A 20512-nucleotide genomic window follows, 5' to 3' on the forward strand; every position below is an offset into this window, starting at 1 on the left:
TTACTGAGACATAATTCAATCCCCCCCGCCCCCCAAATAATTCAGTGTTTTGCCAGTTTATGCTTGGGTGGTATCACCACTACTCAACAGTTTTTCCTTCCTATGATTCCACTCCCTACTCGGGGGTGGGGGGGTGGGAAGGATCACACACAATAAAGTCTTTAGGATTTTTTCCAGTTTAGCACATTCTTCATGACCCCTGAAAGTAGTACCCCTGCCATGGCAACATTATAGCAAGTGTTTCAAAGTCTGAGGGTCTGGAGGGTCCCCAGAGGCAGGACCTGAAGAGAGTATTCTTTTGGTTTGTATCTGAAGAGCTGAAGGTATCACATTAAAGATTCTGGTCCCAATTCAAAACAACTGGGTATGAGGAGGTTCATTGTACTAGACACACTCTGGTAAGAGCAGAGCTGATGGAGATCACCAAGGAGCCCAAAGGTCTAGATGTAGCTCTGGACTTAGTTTCTTAATTCTAAAATGAAAGACTTGGATTGGGAACCCTTTGCTTCTAATAAGATATGGAGGTCAGGTGACTCATCTTCCTTCTCTTTCTGAACACTCGTCTTATGTCTCCAGGCATTTTTATTTGTGCCTATGTTTCCTGAGATTGTTTCCCAGAGGGAAGGAAAGTAAAGCATTAACAAGATGTTTGTGCTTCATGAATCCCTGAATCTGCAGTCTGTGTGAATCCTTGGAAAACATCACTGAGGAATCACGGAAGGAAGGGAGATCCAGGGAGTGTTGAAGTGTGAGGATGCTCATGTCAGGGCTCAGAACACTCCTGGATAGGTGGAAATAGAAATCTGAAGTCAGATCCCATCTCAGGAATGATATCTTGATACCTATATCCCGTCAATCACCTACTTTGCTTTTTTTTTTTTTTTTTTTTTGAACCTTTTAAACATTGAGTCAATCCTACTGCTGCTTACAGTGGGTTTCCTTATACCATCCAGGCAATTGCTATTCCCTGTGGCTCAGTCTCACAGCCCACCTGTAATGAGGTGATGAGCATCATCTGTCTGACATAGATATGATCCTACCACTCCCTTATTTTAACAAATAGATGTTCACATAATATAATTCATCCCATTATTGTTTTAGGGATGCTGTATTTGGCAAGTATTAATCTGCTTATTTTTGACTTGTATTCTTATTTTTCCTTTTTATCCACCAGTACAAAGTATTACTTTTGACTTTTTTGTGCCTGATTGTCTTGTGTCTGTTGACAGTTATGAGAATTTCTTCATAACTGAGAAAACTGAGAATCAACACATTTCCCATTGAGTCTGAGGGCTAGCAATTATAATTCAGTTAGATTGGTAACTAACATATGCAGAGGCAATTGGCCAAACTTTGCCTTAACCATCTCATCAGAATTTTCCTAAGGATTTTTCACATCTTGCAAAATTATGAAAAGAATGGTTAAATTGTTAACTTTGCATTCTGGGGCCCAGAGCTGTGAGATCATTGACTGTATGACCCTAACCACTACAAAGTTGGAAAGCTAATTCATCATTCAAACATCTAGTTCATTTAATAGTAAGGTCAAGCCCTTTTATATTCAATAAAATTATTGTTGTTGTTGGTTTTTTATGGTTTTGCTGTTTTCCCTGTGTTCTCTGCTTCTCTTTTTCTGTCCCCTTTTAGAGTGGTTAATGCCTTCTCTCTCCTGTACAGTCTTACAAGTTATTTCTCTTATCTGTTTTTAATAGTTAACTTAATAATTATATTATGCAAGATTACCCTTACCTCACTTCCCTTAAATTGAGATTAAGTCATGTAAAATATAATTTCATTTCCCCTCTTGTGCTATTCTTTTTTTTTTTTAAAGATTTACTTTTTTTAACAGACTGCATTTTGATTCATTGTACACAAATGGGGTACATCATTTTGTTTCTATGGTTGTGCACGATGCAGATTCATACCATTCGTGTAATCGTACATGTACATAGGGTAATGATGTCTGTCTCATTCATACCACACCTCATTTCCCTCTACATATTCTAAAGTTCCTCCATTCTTCTCTCACCCCCAACCCCTATCCCCATTATATATCATCATCCACTTATCACGGAAAACATTCAGCCTTTGGTTTTTTGGGATTGGCTTATTTCACTTAGCATGATATTCTACAATTCCATCCATTTATCTGCAAATGCCATAATATTCTTCTTTATGGCTGAATAATATTCCATTGTATATATATACCACAGTTTCTTTATCCATTCATCTGTTGAAGGGCATCTAGGCTGGTTCCACAATCTAGTTATTGTGAATTGAGCTGCTATAAACATTGATGTGGCTGTGTTACTGTAGTATGCTAATTTTAAGTCCTAAACAAGTTTTCTTTACATATGCTAAAGCTCTACAGAATACAGTTATTATGCTTCAATTAAACAATCAATTTTAAAAACAAATTTAAGAAACAAAAGAAAACATTTAAGCACATATTTCAATGCTCTTTCTTCCCAAGTGTAGTTCTAAGATCCCATCAAGTGACATTTCTCTTTGACCTGCAGTCTTTCTTCCTTGCAGGACAGACTACTTCATTTATCTAAAAATTTTATATTTTGCCTCCATTTTAAACAGATATTTTTCTTGATATGGAATTTTAGGTTGAGCATTGTATTTTTTAAAAAAACATTATTGTTTTCTGGCCCTTGTTATATATCTCCTGAATGTCAGTCATTAATTACAATTATTCCACTATGTAATGATTAATTTTTCCTCTGGTTGCTCTTTTGATTCTCTCTTTCATTCAGTTTTCGGTAGTTTAATTATATATCTGGGGGTTTCTTTGTGTTTATCCTGCCTGGAATTCATTGAACTCATTAAAGAAGTAAAGGATCTTTACCCCTTTGTCTCTTTAAAATAGGTAATTTTCTTTACAGATGGTTGGGAAAAGAACTGTAATTCTAAACATCAACCATGAATAATATCCAGCTCTTGCTTCTGCTGCAGGTTCTGTGAAAGGTGCATATGGAGACCCATCCAGCTCCCTGCTCTTGGCCAGCTGGTTTCACAGCTGAGTTATTAAGTAATGCCTGGGCCTACAGAACACAGTTCAGCTTCTGGAAAAGACTCTCAGAATGCACAATGCTAGCCAGCAAGTACAGGGCCACCTCCTGAACACGGAACCTGGAGGGAGGGGCTTGCCCTCACACTGGGATCTCAGAAGTTTGCACAGCTTGGTGCAAGTGTTCCATTAAGAACCTCAGCATGCATTTCTGGGGAAACGGACCAAAGTACCTTTCAAAACCTGCATCCTGAGAGGATATATTTCCAGTTCTGGAACAGTCTGCTGCCTCTTGTCTTTCCCTACAGACCTTGGCGGAGCCTAAATGAGAAGACGGCTTTCAGGTGAGAACAAAGGAGAACTGATGATCTGAGACCCTTCATCTCCTTTTACCTCCCTATTGAGGCAGAATGAGCAAAATACTCCTATTGGATGTGGATAAGAATTTTTGAGCTCATGTGGGCTGAGAATTTTTCTAGGGGTAAATGAAATTCTTCCATTGGAGAAACCAGTTTCAGACAACTGCTATGTGCAGGGCAGCATGCTAGATCTATCAGAAATTCTTGACTGGATGAAGCCAGGTTTGAGTCTGTATTGATGAATAAATATGAAGGGACTTGGGAGCTTGCTATCAGTGGGTGGGAGACAGAAACTATAACAGCACCTGAAAGGGGCATGCTGGCTCAGGTGACATTTATTTGACACAATATGTACACACGCCATGCAAACCTTATCTTATGTAATCCTCTGTAGCATTCTAAGGCAGTTGGCTTTACCTAGGGTAACTGACATATGGGGAATTGAAGTGCCCTGTTTAGTCACAGAGAGACAAGGTAGATTCTCACATGGGGACTGAATTAGAGAGGAGATGAGTTGTTAACTTAAAACCATAAAAAATAAATGTAATTAAAAAAAACTCACTTATAATGTTATTTGAGTTTTCCTTCTAAGTTCTTATCTTTATACATATTCTATACAAATGTACACAAAAGTGACATTTCTATCTTTACACAATTTTCCCCAAAGTATTATTGCATTTTTGCCCCTTGGAATTGTTTTTGCTCATTGGAATTGTTTTCTCTGGACAAATTCCAAGCACTGGAGTGACCATGTCAAAGGTACCAAATGTCTTTTATAGGACTTTACTCATTGCAAAGGACTTTGCTCATTTTACAGGACTTTGCTCATTGTCTGGCAAGCCACCAGAGCACAGCTCCACTGGGTCTCCGGTGTAGGGTCTCAGAGGAGAAAACCTTTTTGTCTTTCTTTCATTTTTTGTTTCCAGTATCAAGAGAAGATATTCTTTAGGTAATAATGTTAGCATTAACTAAAATAAGTAATACAGATTGAGTCACCCTCAAGACAGGCACTTTACTCTAGACTTAGAACACATTATCCTGTTTACTAAGTGCCATTTTACATGGATTCATCCCATTTAATCCTTTCCGATTTGATTCAAATCTAGAACAGGTGGTTATGCAGAAGAAATGTTACTCAGTGGAGTATATTTGGATGGACTGTTGCTTCTGCTAAAGACAGATGGAAAAGTTCACCACCCCGATTTGATCATACTCATGTATTATCCTTGCACATTCTACCACACTGATCTGTAAAATTAAAATAATAATGAATAAAAAGAGTATTAATAATTGTAATCATTGAGCACCTGCTGTGTTCCAGTTGCAGTTTCAAGCTGCTTATCTGCAATGAATTATTTAATTGTCTCACCTCCTCTATGAAATTAGTGCTATTATAGTCGTGACCATTTATAGGTGAGGAAACGAAGAAGCCAGCAAGGAGGTAAGTAACATTCAGTATCATGCAGCTTCTAAATGGCAGAATCAGGCTTGTCACTGAAAGAAATTTAATCTCAAAGGATGCTCATGTGTGCTTAGAGAATAGATTTGTTAATCCCAGTGCATTCTTAATTGTTGGAATCGAGGGTGATATAAAAATGAAAACAAATGTTTATAAATACTTTCAAAAGCTTATAAAGGTATAGTAATTTCAGAAAGAGGCATCTGTACTTTTCACTATTCCTATTCGTGCTTGGAGTTAGAAATTTAGTGAACAGGCATCATTGGAGCAGCAGAAATGTAGCTCTGGACATTAACCAGAACTGACTCTTGTGTCTGTCTTCCAACTGTTCTCATTCCTTGCTGTTTCTTGATCCTCATTTTAGCCTAAAGTACCTGCCAAGATGTTTCCTTTGCGAAGTCCACAGATGCTGCAGATGCTAGAGAAGTCCTTAAAGAAGGGCCTCCCTGAGTCCCTAAAGGTAAGAGTGGAGCATTGGGTGGTGGGGCGGGGACATCATATTCTGCCTAAGAAAGGTGGGAAAAAGAAGGGTCCTTCACTGAACACCTGGGGTGTGCCAGCACTTGCTCTGTGGCCACCGATTTAGTTTCCATCACAGTGAAGCAAGGCGGGTCTATCAAACCCATGGAGCTGAAGAGGAAATGAGACCAAGGCATCTGCCCTGAGCAAGACCACACCACTAGTGAGTGGCAATGCTATGACTCGAATCTTGTATGATCTTTGCTGTGTGATGACTCAGTCATTCCTTTGTACTCTTGCAAGAAGTGTGTTATATAACATTGGAAGTTCTCTAGAGTGGCAAAGTTGACTGTAATGAACACATTAATGTTTAATTTGTTTTCCTAAAAAATCATGTGTCTGGTAAGATATCAACCACATGATTCTTCTTTGAGATTAATAAGAAATCAATTCCTGTTTTTGTCAAATCCCTGATGATTATACGTAATTTGGGGTTGAGCAAGAAAAATGGATCAATGATCTTGCACACAGAAATCTTCCCACAGTAACTTATATTGCAAAGGATCTAGAATATTACCAGAGTTAAAGAGTGTCTTTGTATTATGATAAAGATGTTAATTCACCAAGAAGACAGAAAAATGAGTGAAGATATTGAGATAATTATTGATAGACATTTAAGGAAAAATAGAGAAACTCACCATTCTTTTCTCAGTAATTTATAAAACAGGTGGAAAACTTGAAGTATTTTGAAAACATGAATAATACTGAACTAATTGACATTGAAAGAATATTTTCTTCAACAACAGCAGGATACATATATATTCTGGTCAAGTCATGGAACATTTACCAAGATTGATTATTTTTTTTAGAATTTTTAAGTAATTAAAATCACAAGAAATATCTCCCTATATTAAAATTAAAATTTAAAAAGTGAATATTTCCAGAAATTCTCTAATTGTCTTCAAATGATTCAAACACACCTCTAAAAAAACCATGCTTCAAAGTCACAAAGAAAACTAGAGTGTTATAACCGAATAAAAATGAAAGTACAAGATATAACAATATGTGAGATACAACTAAAGTATTGACAAGTGGGAAATATGTAGCATTATCTACTTATATAAAAAATTAACCATATCATCTCAATGGTTTAAGTTTCCACCTTAGAAACTTGAAAAACTAGGTGGAAATTAACCCTTTAGCAAGAAGAATGAAGGATTGAAAAAAAAAATCAGAAATTAATGAATGTGAATGGAGGAGAAAAACAGTAAAGAAAATCAATACACTTAAAATCTAGTTCTTAGGAAAGTTCAGTATAGTTGATAATATTAAGATCAAACTGACCAAGAAATAGAGAAGACATAGATTATCGATGTCAGGAATAAAATAGGGGACATTACTACAAACTGAATAGATATACTATTCAGATAATAAAGACATACTATTATGAACATTGTACTCAGATGTTTTACAATTTGTTCTGTAAAAAGCAACAATCACCAACCTAAATTGCTCCATATCTATACATGAGCACATGATAACAAGGAAATCTCCTCATCCAGGTAGCTTCACTGACAATCTGTATCACACATACTAGGAAAAAATAATGCCAATTCTACACAAATTCTTTCAGGATAGAGCAGAGTAGGGAGAACACCTCCAAGTTCACTTTATGAGTCAAATTACCCTGATAACAAAACTGGAAATAGGTATTGTAAGATAACCACAGGACTATATCCAACATTAACACAGATGCGAAAATTCTCAACAAGATACTATTAACTCAAATACAGCAGTGTTAAAAAAGAATAGCATATCATAACCCAAAGGAATTCATCTTAAGAATCCAAGACTGGTTCAACATTCAAAAATCCATCAATTAAGCCGGCAACTCAAGGGGCTGCGGCAGGCATACTGCAAGTTGGAAACCAGCCTTGGCAACTTAGTAAGACCATCTCCAGAAAGGACTGGGGGATGTGACTCAGAGGTAAAGCACCTCTAGGTTTCATCCCCAAGACCACAAAAAGATCAGTCAATCAACAGTGCAATCAATCAATGTAAGTCACTATATCAACATATCATTAAAGAAGAAAAACCTTATAATCATTTTTAAAGGTACCAAAAGGGTGTTTGGTAATATTTAATGTTCCTGATGAACATAAAATTATCAGTAAACTAGTAATAAAAGGGACCTCCTTCAGTCTGATAAAAAGCATATGGGCAAAAGTCACAACTAATGTCTTACTAAGTAGTGCAAGACTGAGTATTTCCCCTAAGATGTTAGCAAGGCACAAATGTCCACCCTCACTATTCCTACTCAGTGTGACACTCTCCTCCTTGCCAGTAAAATAGTCTATTTGCAGAGGTCATGATTGGCTAATATAGAAAATATTAAGGAAGATGCAAAACAATCTTCTAGTTGTAAGTCAGTTTAGCAATTTAACAGAATTCAGGGTCAACATACAAAACAACAGAAATCAGTTATATTTTCTAACAATGAACAATTGGAATTAAAAATTAAAAATTATTACCATTTATAATAGCATACACACAAACATGCACAAAACCCCTAAGAGCTCTGAGTATAGACCCATGTTAGCTTACATTTTATTTTGTCAATGACTCACATATTTGGAATCTTCTGGGCAAAGTAAGGATGATGTGTTTAGTATAGTTACTATACTGATCTTCCTGATGGGAAGCCTGGTAAGAATGGTATAATGTTATTTGCTACCTTTTCCTGGCGCTCTGATACCCTGTATAGGGATCATTTATGGACTAAGCCACAGGAACTTTGGGTAACCCCAAGTCACTAATCCTTCTGAGTGAGCCACTGACAAAAGGGCAGGGTCTAGAGTCACACTTTGTTGACGTAGCAAATTCACTATTTGCTGGGTAACATTGCAAAAGTTAAACAGCTTTGAGTCTCTGCCTTCTTGCATGTAAAATAAGTAAAACCAGAAAGTCAATATTTTTGGTAGATACTCCCACGAGACATCACTAAAGTCTCTGGTAAAAGGAATGCTTGTGCTGTGGCCTGTTTTCTAAATGGTGACACTGAATAGGTTTATTGTACTCTGTTATTCAATTTGTAGGTGCTGCTATAGGGAAAGAAAGGAGGAGTAATTGCACTTGCATCTGTATATTTGCAGTGTATGTGAACATTACTCATCCCAAATTCCAATGTTTAAAAATAAAGATAACCTCTTTATTTTTCCCCAAACTACATCTAACTTCCATATTGAGCTTCTGCAGTTGACAGGGAATTTCATAATCCAGTATTAACTCAGAACATATAAACATTTCAAGGAAGGAGTAGGGAACCTCAGGATTAGGTCTGGTCCTTGGATTTTGAAAAGTTCATCATTCCATGGAGCTTGAGCTGGGTGACTTTCCACCCCACCTCTGAGGCCCCCTGTTCCAGTTGCACTTGAGTCCTGAGGACCTCACGGCTACAAGGGTTATATTTCCTCTCCCACAGTCAAGTGTTTCTTCCAATTTGTAGGATGTCTGTCTCAATTTCTTTTTTTAAATTTTTTTTATTTTTACAGACTGCATATTGATTCATTGTACACAAATGGGGTATACCTTTTCGTTTCTATGGTTATGCACAATGTAGATTCATACCATTCGTAATCATACATGTACGTAGGGCAATGATGTCTGTCTCATTCCACCATCTTTCATACCCCCTCTATGTACCTCTTGAGGGTAATAACACCTGAATAGATGATTCTAGAGAAGTTTAAACAGATTGTCCAACGTGTGATGTTCCTGGACATTATTGTCACCAAAGCCCATGACTTGAGCACTATGCTCTCTCATGATTAAATAGACAGAAGCCCATTTAACCTCTCTTAAAGCTTTAAGTGGCACATGACCTTTGACACAGAAATTTCCTATCTGAAATTTGTAATAGGCATATTTTCAAAGATGTAAGCAAGAATTTTCCTTGAAGAGCTAACCTAAATTATCAGGGAAAACGGAAATGACCAGCAATAGGAGGTAGGAAAATTTTATTACAGTTCTTCCATGTAATAAACATGTACTCATGAAACACACTCATGTAGATTTCTGCGTATTGACATGGAAATATGTGCATGCACAGTGTATGTGGGTAAAGCACTAACTCTCACTTGGTTGAAATGTTTTAGGTCTACGGGACTGTCTTCCACATCAACCAAGGGAACCCCTTCCAGCTAAAGGTCCTGGTGGACAAATGGCCAGATTTTAATACAGTAGTCGTGCGCCCTCAGGAGCAGGTAAGTTGTCTGGGGTGGAATGGAAATGACTCTGTGTTCACATTTGCTGAGTGTGTAACACAGATCTGGAAGTATGGCGGACGCCAGGCAAACAAATGAATCACAGTAATGATCCTCTAGTCTCGTCCTCAAGGAGCTCACAGCCTGGAGGAAAGCAGAAAAGCAGAAGAATTGCAACTTGGTGTCAAAATGTGCCAGAGCACACAAGAACACTTGTATTCAAAGAAGCTGTTTTGGGATTAATATTATAATATTATACTTTAGAGGTCATAAGTAGCACTGGCTGAAAGAAGATGAAAACTAGTGATTTCAGAGGTTGTAGGGAGAGGGTCAAGAGACTTCCAGGAAGGCTGGGGCGTGGCTCCTAGAGCAGTTGCCTAGTATGTGCAAGGCCCTGGGTTTAATCCTCAGTACTGTGGGGTCGGGAGACGTCCAGGTAGATATTTCACCCAAACTGGATTTTGATGTTTAATTGATTTTCAGAAGCTGACAAGAGCGCGGGGGACACATTATAATCTGATAAAAACACGTGAAGTTAAAAAGAAGAATGATATGGGAATATATGTTTACAATATCTATACTTGAGTATTATATTATCAGCACCAGATCTTTCAAAAATCACCCAAAAGGATGAACACACTTCAAATGCAAATATGTTTTAAGCACATATTTTAAGAAGGAATAGGTTTTACTACACTGAGATTTCCTCTCACATCAGTCAGAAAGGCAGTCATTAGGAATACAAATAATAAAAATGCTGGAAAGGATGTGGAGAAGTGGCACACTTTTACACTGTTGGTGGAACTGAGAATTAGCACAGCCATGATGGAAATCAGTATAGAGGCTCCTCAAAATACTAGGCATAGAACCACCATACAACCCAGCTATAGCACTCCTTGGTATTTATCCTGGAGAATTAAAGCCATCTTACTACAGTGACACATGCATACCCACGTTTACAGCAGCACAATTCACAACAGCCAAACTATGGAACCAGCCTAGGTGTCCATCAGTGAAGGAATTGATAGAGAAAATGTGGCACCTAAATACAATGGAGCTTGATTCAGCCATAAAGAAAACTGAAATCATGGCATTTGCAGGAAAATGGATGTAACTAGAGACCATCATGTTAAGTGAAACAAGTCAAACTCAAAAGTTTAAGGGTCCTGTGCTTCTCTCATGCGTGGAAGCTAGAGAGGAAAAAGAAAAACAAAGATGGGGGTGGATGTCCTGAAAACCAAAGGAGATAAGTAGAGGAGAGGGACCAAGGGGAGGGACACAGGGAGGGAGGGGGGAAGTGCTGAGGAGTGATATTGGCCAACATATTGTTATGGTTTGTGCATGTATGAATACGTAACAACAAATCCCATCAATATATACAACTATAATGCACTAACAAAAATATGGAAAAAAATAAAAAAGAAGGATGAGGATTTAAGTACCTTAAAATAGATCTTGCATACAAAAATATAAAGGTTAATCATATGAAATTCAACAACACATCAAAGAGATTATAACACTGTGACCAAGTGAGATTCACCCCTGGTATGCAAGGCTGCTTTAAAACATGCAAATCCATCAATATGATATAACATAGTAATCAGATGAAAAGATGGACACCATGTGATCATTTCAATTTTTAAGGAAAAAAAATTTGACAAATTCCAGCATCCTTTTTTGACAAAAACTCTCAACAACTTAGGTATACAAAGAAAGCACCTCAATATAAAAATTTATATTGAGTGATCCTTCTTCTGGGCATGTATTCCAAGAAAAATCATCACCACCTTGAAAATATGCATTTTCATACTTATTGCAGCACCATTCCAAAGAGCCAAGACATGGAACAACCAGGAATCCATGGACAACTGCATGTCTGTATGTGCCTATGTATACACACACATATATACACTTCTATTATATGAAATTTCAATTTCATGATATGTATATAGTCTCATTAATTAGATAATTAGTTATATTATCTAATTAATATAACTAATATATTATCATAATTATATTTATGATAATATATTATTATAATTATAGTTATATTAAAATGTTATTCAGCCTTAAAAAGAGATTCTGCCAACTGTAGTTCCTGGGCCCTGCCACTCTGCTGTCACCCTCAGTCAATGCATCTTTGGCCCAGGTCTTCCTAAGGTGGACAGGGCAGTCACCAGGGTTACACGGACTTGCCAGCCCTTGTAGTCCCTGCTGGTTAGACCTGTAGAAAGGCCACATGAAGGCGTGTGTAGGCACACAAGTCCCTCTGGATTGTTTCCCTTTCCTGTAATGACTTGACTTTCAGACAGTAAATAAGGGGTGAACAGGACTCTTGTTGGAGTTCCCCTGCCATCCACGATGGTCTAGTGTGGAATCTGACAACTGGAACCAGAGAAACCTGGACCCAGTGCACACGCTGATTTTGGTACCGCTGCTTCCCAGGTGCCCAGGGACTGCGGAAGAGCTGCCGCGCACAGCGGATCCTGGAATTGGTGGGCTGGGCCTTCTGGCATGTTGCTGCGTCTCCCACTTCCTGTTCAGGACCATTAATGCTGAAATGCAAATGCATACCTAAATAAAGGAAATTCTTGGTGTTCTGAGAGAGAGAGAGAGAGACAAAGAGAAGGAGAGAGACAGAGAGAGAGGGAGAGAGGGAAAGAGAGGGAGAGAGGGAGAGAAAGAGAGTCTGCCATTTTGCATAATGTGGGTGAATCTGAACATTATGTTAAGTGAAATAGACCAAGCACAGAAAGAAAAATATTGCATGATTCACTTACATGTGACTCTTAAAAAAAAAAAAAATAAAGGTGTGCAGACCCAGAGAAGATAAAAGTAGTTAACCAGGTCCTAAGTGGTGGTGGGGGCGGAAGGAGACAGGCCAGAGGAATCATAGCTGATGTGTAGAATGTCAACACTAAGCACCTCATGTGCAACAAGAAGACTGGAGGCCATAAAAATGTACTACACTTTCTGCTAACTTAGTAAATTCGAACTGCTATTCCCACAGAAACAGAGAAAAACTGGTAACTCTGTGAGATGATGGATCTGCTAATTTTTTTCAGTGTAATAAACATTTTGCTAACTATATTATCCCATAAGATCATGTTGTAAACCTTAGAAACATGCAAAACTTTTGTGAAAACACCAACAAATGACACAGAAAACAAAAATAAATAAATTTAAATTATTAATATCTAGAAATTGAATAATATTTGCTTTTTAAATGTTATGTTAGAAACAGTGAGTGTCAATGGTTTTATTATCAAGCTGTGAGTTGCTTCTGTTTGAAGTTTTCCGCCTGCTCTGCACTAGCCAGGGATCTGTCCTCTGGTCCTTCCTTCATCTTCAGATAATCCCAACTCTCATTTGCTAACTTTGAGAAGGTCTTTTTAAACAAATTTTGTGTTTTCATTTTGCTAGGAATGCAAGCTGTTTATAACAGTGGTGCTTTGTGATTTATATTTTAGACACAATGTATATTCATTTTGTATAGTTTTATGATGTATAGATAAAAATTGTAATACAAGAATACCTGTGCCAATTTAAATATTATTGAGTTCAAAATGTTTGTTCCTACACTGTTTAAAATAGAGTAAAATTTCCTCCTGTAGCTGAAGCATGCCCTTTGACAATATAATTTTTTGTATTTCTCCTTGAGGAATACAAAATTATAGAAAAATGTTTCTTGAACTAGAGCACCTTTGGTTGGTTGAAATTGTAATGGAACACGTTGGGCTAGCAAAAATTTTTTAAACAGGAATTGAATAGAATCCTTGACTTGGTATCATGATGTAAATGATTGCAGAAAGTAGTGATAATATGTGCAGAAAATATCTATATTTAATCTTGTAATATAACAATATAGGGCAATATTAGAACAAATATTTAGATCTCTTGGTATGATAAATTCAACTTATTCCCTGTTGCCCAACCAAACAGGAGATGACAGATGACCTTGATCACTACACCAACACCTACCAAATCTATTCTAAGGATCTCAAGAGCTGTCAAGAATCTCTTGCCTTATCAGATGTCATCAATTGGAAACAACATTTGCAGATCCAAAGTAAGGGGGCTAGGGTATGCTGGCTGCTGGACCCCCATGTCTACCTCTGTAGGACTACTTTCTACCCTGAGCACATTCCCATACAACCCTTACCTCCTTCCCCCAAGCCTCAGAATCTCAACCTAGTGTCCACTGCTTGTATTGACTGTCACCAACTGTGCGGGGGAGTAGAATTCAAATATTGTGCACTCCGCGGTTGTTATTAGGAAGTCTGAGCAAGGTAATTCCTAGTAAGCTGAAGATTCAAGATATATTCTGCAAACATATTCAGCATCCCTCAGGCTGTTGGGTGTGAGAGTAGAGGTTGCCCTCTTGTCTTCTATTCCTGAAACTACAGCTGCTAATACCACAGAGCAACCCCCAAGTCACAAAGGAGGACACCTGCTGTGGTTATGAACCTCTAGAGTCAGACTTTGAAGGTCGCTCCTTTGCTCACCTCCTGCTTTGTGATCTGTTTGGTGATGTAAGGTACCTATTGCTCAGTTTCCTCATAAGTCAAAAGGAGGAAAATAAAACATACAGTCAGTGTAAGAATTAAATGAACTATAAGGCCAATACCTGGGCATATAGCAAATGCACAAAATAGGTACTATGAATTAGATACCCCCGTCTTTGATTTCAGAGTGACACCGTCAGCATTTCCAGTACTATTTTTGCATAAGAGAAACCTGTCCCAGGGAGTCACTTGTCCACATCACACTGTTGGTGGCAATTCCAGAAGCAAGAGTGACTCACTGTAAGTCCTGCATGCTTCTGTTGGGCCCCTTCTTGTCCCTTCCATGCAGTGACTTCTCTCCTTATTTACTCCCTTCTAGGTTCACAGTCCAGCTTGGATGAGGTGATACAAAGTCTTGCAGCTGCTAAATCGGTCCAGGTCAAGAAAACACAATGCATTCTCTACATGATGCCTCAGACAGCAAAGAGACTGGTGCCTTTCCTGCTGGATACAAAGAACTTACATTCTGAATCCAGGGCACCCCGGGTCATGTGAGTGTGATGAAAGATGCTCTCTCTGCAGGGTTCCCATGTCACTAGAGTAGCTTCCCAACCTGTCTCCCTATGTTCACCCTTACCTCCCAGAGTCCCTCTCCTGGGTAATGACCTGCCTAAAAGTCACCATTTCTCACCTCACCTTGAACAAATGCAAACTCTTCTATGGACCCCACAAGACCTGCACCCTCAGTTCCTGGAGGTCACCTTGGCCCTGTTGCTCACTCAGCATCTCTGGCCTTCCTTCTGCTCCTTGACCTCATGTGCTTGCTCCTGTCTTTGCATTTATCAAACTTGCTCTTTTCTTGTCTAAAATGTCCTTCCCTTGAATCTCCATGTTTTCTCTTTTTGCTTCTCATACTCTCAAATTTTATTTCCTATGGCAGTTCTTTATGAGTACCATATGTAAAACCCTTGCCCTGTCCTAATTCTTTATGATAAAACCCAATTTTAATTTTCTTTATTGGACTTGCCATTACCTGAAAACAGCTTACTGGAGAACATTACTACCTGTTTGTTGCCTCTTCATGATATTTAGAGCAGGGATCTTCTCCATATTGTTCACTGATAGATTCTCAATAGCCAGAATAGTATTTGGCACATAGTAGGGTCTTATCCACTTAATGAACCCACTTTCAAGGAGAAAATGTTTCCAAATAATGAGAATCTAAACACATTACATATTTTCTTCCATTAATTTCCATGGTAACTGATAGTGAGAATTTCATCAGCAAATCATTCATCCCATGACACTCTGTGTGTTTATATGCCTGGAAGAGGCTTATTCACATTGTAAGTCTAGAAACTGGAACTGCGTTGGGTCCTTTTATCTACCCTTGCAATGTAGTCAGAGGAGGAGACGTTATTCCTGTTTCCTGAGAGAGCAGACTGATGTTGAAGTGGCTTGCTCACCACATGGTGGGGTCTAACTGAAGCTTGGGTCTAGATTTTCTAGCCTCACCAGTCTATTTCATGGATGTCTCCTGAAGCCTCTTGAAACCATTGCAGGAGTCTTCAGACTTCAGTATTCCCTAACAGGATCCATCTGCACCCCGTATTGATACCTCTCTCTGGACTTCAACTTTCCCATGTGTTCAACATGGTGGCCAAGGACCATGGTGGATAAAATTTCATGACTCTGAGCTCTGTCTTTACTTTTGCTAGCATGTGCTTTGGGCCTCTCATTTATTTATTTTATATTTTTAAATTTTTTACTTATTTGTTTTAATTAGTTACACATGACAGTAGAATGCATTTATGCATTTTGATAAATCATACAAAATAGACTATAATATCTCAGTTTTCTGAATGTGCATATTGTAGGATCACATCGGTCATGTAGTCATATATGTACATGAGGTAATAATGTCTGTTTTACTCCACTATCCTTCCTACCCCCATACCCCTCCCCCTCTCTTCACTCCCCTCTACCTAATCTAGAGTAACCTTCTTCCCCTCCTCCATATTAAATCTGCATATGAGAGAAAACATTCAGTCTTTAGTTTTGGGGGTTTGGCTTATTTTGCTTAGCATGATGGTCTCCAGCCCCATCCATTTACCAGCAAATGCCATAATTTCATTTTTCTTTATGGCTGACTAATATCCTATTGTGTATAGGTAACACAGTTTCTTTATCTATTCATCTGTTGAAGGACACCTAGGTTGGTTCCAGAGTTTAGCTATTGTGAGTTGAGCTGCTGTAAACATTGACACTGAAGTGGCTGCATCACTGTAGCATGCTGATTTAAGTCCTTTGGGTATAAACCAAGGAGTGGGATACCTGGGTCAAATGTTTACATTCTTTTATCTGTAAAATAGGAATGAGATCGTCCGCTCCATCTTATATAGGGAGTCATAACAACGTTGAGAAGAATAATAGTTCATTTTTGTGGAGTTTTTGTTGTTTGTGTGGCACTATCCTACGTACTTTTCATGCAATAGTTCTTATAATATTCCTTTCCGTCTTTTGACAGAATGCTATTAATATCCTTGTTTTACTTAAGAAGAAATGGAGGCAGACAGACATTGTTAACTGCATGAGATAGCACAGCTAGTCTGGCTACTGAGACTGTGGTCCTACATGACTCCTGATATAATTTTTGGGAACAAATATAATGCCTCACAGTATGCATATTATGCACTGTTCTCCTCCCCCTTTCCTCAACAGTAACCAAGAGATGTTTAAAGTCTCATCGCTGGACGTGACCCATGCTGCCTTGGTGAATAAATTCTGGCATTTTGGTGGCAATGAGAGAAGCCAGAGGTTCATCGAGCGCTGTATCCGGACCTTCCCCAGCTCCTGTCTTTTGGGACCTGAAGGGACGCCTGTGTCATGGGCCCTGATGGACCAGACTGGAGAGCTGCGAATGGGGGGCACCGTGCCTGAGTACCGGGGACAAGGCCTCATCTCCTATATCACTCAAGTCCACGTCCAGGCTCAAGAGAAGCTTGGCTTCCCCGCGTATAACCACACAGACAGAGCCAACAAAATCGTACAGAAACTGAGTCAAAATCTGCATCATATCCGCATGCCCTGCGACTGGAACCAGTGGAACTGTGTGCCCCTGTGAAGCTGGCCCTGCACGCAGAGGAGCGGATGAGGAGATGGAGAAAGAGCAAATTAGAACCAGCTGTAACGGAGGGGGCATCGTGGGGCTGTGGGGAAGCAGTGTGAACGGTCATCGGGAACACTGTGGTCCCTGCACTCAAATTACCCTTCAGATCCAGTAGACTGGGCATGGCGAGACCTCTCTGTAGGGGCCATTGGCCTTGTTCACTTTCTTCCACTTCTAGATTTCGGTGACACTTTCTCTTTCTACCTGTGTGATTCCCTACTGCTTCTCCTAGAACCCCGGCCTCACACGTTGATTATTACCAATGGCAGATATCTCGAGTTACGTCAAGATGTGGCTTTATCTTGTGATGGTGTTTTCTTCCCTCTTTTCCTAGAACCCCTTTACTTAGTGGTTAAAGTATGACCTGCCTCTTACCTACATACTTTTTGGAGATCCCTTTACCAGTGTTCTTGGGTCTTTTTAATAACCTTGTTGATATACTCCATGTACAAATATGTGGTAGCAAGTGGATACTATACCTGGGAGATTTATTTTTTTTTTTTAATTTGAAAAAATTGGTTACGGTAATGAAAAGCTGATAAACACAATTATTATTAAATGGAGATTTGATTTTTAAAAATAAGTTTGTAAATTAAATGGAGATTTGATTTTTAAAATAAGTTTAATTTTTTGTATGTAGCATATACAACTTGATTTTGTGGAATACATGTATACATATTTATGTCTGTGGATTGTAGTAAGCAAAGAACAGACCCATTATGTCACAAAGTTACCCATTTTTCTGTTTTATGTCAAAGCAGCTCAAATCTACTCATTTGGCATGATTCCATATCCAGTATAATTTTATTACTCATTTTAAAAGAACGTATAGTCTTCATGTTTTACATTGGATCTCGAGATCTGTCCATCCTACATATGTACTAGTTTCTATGCTCTGATTTATATCTCTTCCTTCCCACCTCAGTTTTGTTCTCTGTCTTTGCTTATTTGATAATTTTTAAAGATTCCACATATAAGTGAGATCATATACTATTTTTTCTGTATTTCTAGGTTCATCTACATATGGCAGGTTCCTGTTCTTCTTTAGGGCTCAATAATATTCAATTGCATACACACACACACACACACACACACACACACACACACACACATATGTATACATATCTGTAGATACACCTCTATCTATCTATCTATCTATCTATATATCATCTATCATCTCTCTATCACTTACTCCATTTGTCCATCAGTGAACACGTACGTCGTTTCCATATCTTGACTATTGTTTCAATGAATACGGGAATGCAGATATCTTTATGAGGTGGTGATTTCACTTCTTTTGTATATATGCCCCAAAGAAAGATTTTTAGGTCATATGGTGTTCCTATTTTTAATTTCTTTAAAAAGTTCCATATGGTTTTCCATAAAGACTCTATTAACCTAATTTCCCATCAATTGTGTACAAAGGTTTCCTTTTCTCCATAACCTTTCTGAGTAGGAATAGTTATTTTAGGATAGTTATTTTAGAGGAGGAAACCATTTATAGTCATATCCCCAGGCCATCCAAGCAGTAAAAGCCAGCCCAGGAACCAAACTCAGTATGGCTCCCGAGTCACTGTTAATCTGTGACTAGATGACCGAGGACAGGGCTTGACAAATATTAACTCAGGAGCTGCAGCACGAGTTCTTGACTGTTGTCTCAGTTTCCTTTTCTATAATTGGAAAGAATAATAATTGTGCTAATCAGCTTTTCATTACAGTAACCAAAATACATGATAAGAACAACTCAGATGAGGAGATGTTTATTTTGGGCTCAGAGTTTCAGAGATTCAGTTCGTGGTTGGCTGAGTCCTGAGCTATGGTGAGGCAGAACATGACAAGGCTGTGGTGGAAGAGAGCTCAGCTCGTGGCAGTTGGGAAGCAGAAAGAGGGAAAAGGGCCAGGGACCCATCTAGTCTGAGGCCACACATCCTGTCAGTGATCTGCCTCTTCCCCATCGGCCTGCTGTTAACACCCAGAACTCCATTCAAATCATCGATCCATCAAATGAATTAATCTACCGAAGAGGGTACTGTGCTCATAATCCAGCCTTTTTACCTCTGAACATTGTCATGTTGCCTAACACATGAACTTTGGGGGAGACATTTTTAGATATAAATCATAACAATAATGTTGTTTTGTTTTGTATGATTATGTCAGGATTAAAGGAAATATCCTAAATGATATTCTTATTGTACAGTTTGGAAGATTAAGTATTTCTTAAACATATTTTATGTTTGGGTGGGTAATCATTACCTTATAATGACATCAGACTCTGCACAACACTCTCCTACTATGATCCATGACATAATTCTGTACCAGAACCCTCCCCATTCCTTAGAAAACCCCCAGAGAGTCAGTTGTATTATTAGTTCACACCCCTTTCGCTAGTCAATTCCAAATGATCCCAGAGATGAAATTATCTCTAGGAACACTTGCAGGAATCTCAGATACTCACCCAATTCCCTGGGTACTTGCTGGACTATTGTTGACTGGTAGCTTCCCCTAAGGAAGCCCAGATGTTTACCCAGAGATCTTGATGATTCAGGTTTTTCTGCTTCAGTGGGTTTCAGAGTGTCCTTAATCCTCTTCAAAAACAAAACCAGAAAATGATTAGAACTTTCTCCTCTGGGAGCCCAAGTTAAGTGAAGTGTGAAATTGCTCTGAGCTGCCCTTGGTTTGGGTCCCCAGCTAACCCTTACCAGGAGAAGATGAGCCATCTCCAAACCCACAAACTTGCTAAAACTCTACCTGAGTTGGTTAGTTAACTGTACTTAGGTTCAAGTGAAAGGATTTAACTTGAGCTATTTTTTTTTTGAGAAAAAAAGCAAAATGTTTGATATTGTTCTGTCCAGCGGAACTGGCACGGAGAAAGGAGGCACCACCAATCTTTAGTTGACAAGATTTATTGCGTCCTCCCTCTTTTTCTGCCTCCTTTGTTCTCCCACTATCTCCCTTCTCCTACCCTCTCCTGCTCTCCTCCCCCAGGCTCCTAGCTTATCAGCCAATTATAGCAAAGCTTTCTCTCATGCAGGAGAGCATGCAGAGGAATGTCAGCATAGCACTATATGGATCACGAGCTGTCCACACGAGGCATGATATTAGATAGCCAATCCTAGAGCCTGGTGTCAACATGTCATAAGTCTTCAAGGAACTAGTAAGAAGCAGCCTTTTGGGTACTTCCTTATTTTGGTAGCCAGTGCCCTTTGGCTCACTGCCAGGTGCCATCTTGTCCAAGACGGCCCTCAACAGGCCAACTGGCTCCCCGTTTTTGTTATAAAAAGAA

The 20512-nt window shown here is 38.8% G+C and overlaps 1 protein-coding gene across 1 annotated transcript; it reads left to right on the forward strand.

Annotated features, from left to right (window-relative positions):
• Window positions 1–3066: 3066 nt before the first annotated feature.
• LOC306639182 (glycine N-phenylacetyltransferase-like) lies at window positions 3067–17213 on the forward strand. The gene is made up of 6 exons (XM_079102582.1): window positions 3067–3360; window positions 5199–5294; window positions 9448–9555; window positions 13498–13624; window positions 14440–14611; window positions 16782–17213. The coding sequence occupies exons 2-6, from the start codon at window positions 5217–5219 to the stop codon at window positions 17182–17184; spliced, it is 888 nt and encodes a 295-aa protein (XP_078958708.1). The 5' UTR covers window positions 3067–3360; window positions 5199–5216; the 3' UTR covers window positions 17185–17213.
• Window positions 17214–20512: the final 3299 nt, after the last annotated feature.

Source organism: Sciurus vulgaris (assembly GCF_902686455.1).
Source record: "Sciurus vulgaris genome assembly, chromosome: 11".
NCBI classification, from domain to species: Eukaryota; Metazoa; Chordata; class Mammalia; order Rodentia; family Sciuridae; genus Sciurus; species Sciurus vulgaris.

Bases quoted from the DNA above. Each gene is read 5' to 3' on its own strand.
- LOC306639182 (XM_079102582.1), top strand. From the start codon at position 5,217: ATGTTTCCTTTGCGAAGTCCACAGATGCTGCAGATGCTAGAGAAGTCC. The intron at 9,556-13,497 runs GTAAGTTGTCTG...CCAACCAAACAG, and splicing joins TCGTGCGCCCTCAGGAGCAG to GAGATGACAGATGACCTTGA. The intron at 13,625-14,439 runs GTAAGGGGGCTA...ACTCCCTTCTAG, and splicing joins ACAACATTTGCAGATCCAAA to GTTCACAGTCCAGCTTGGAT.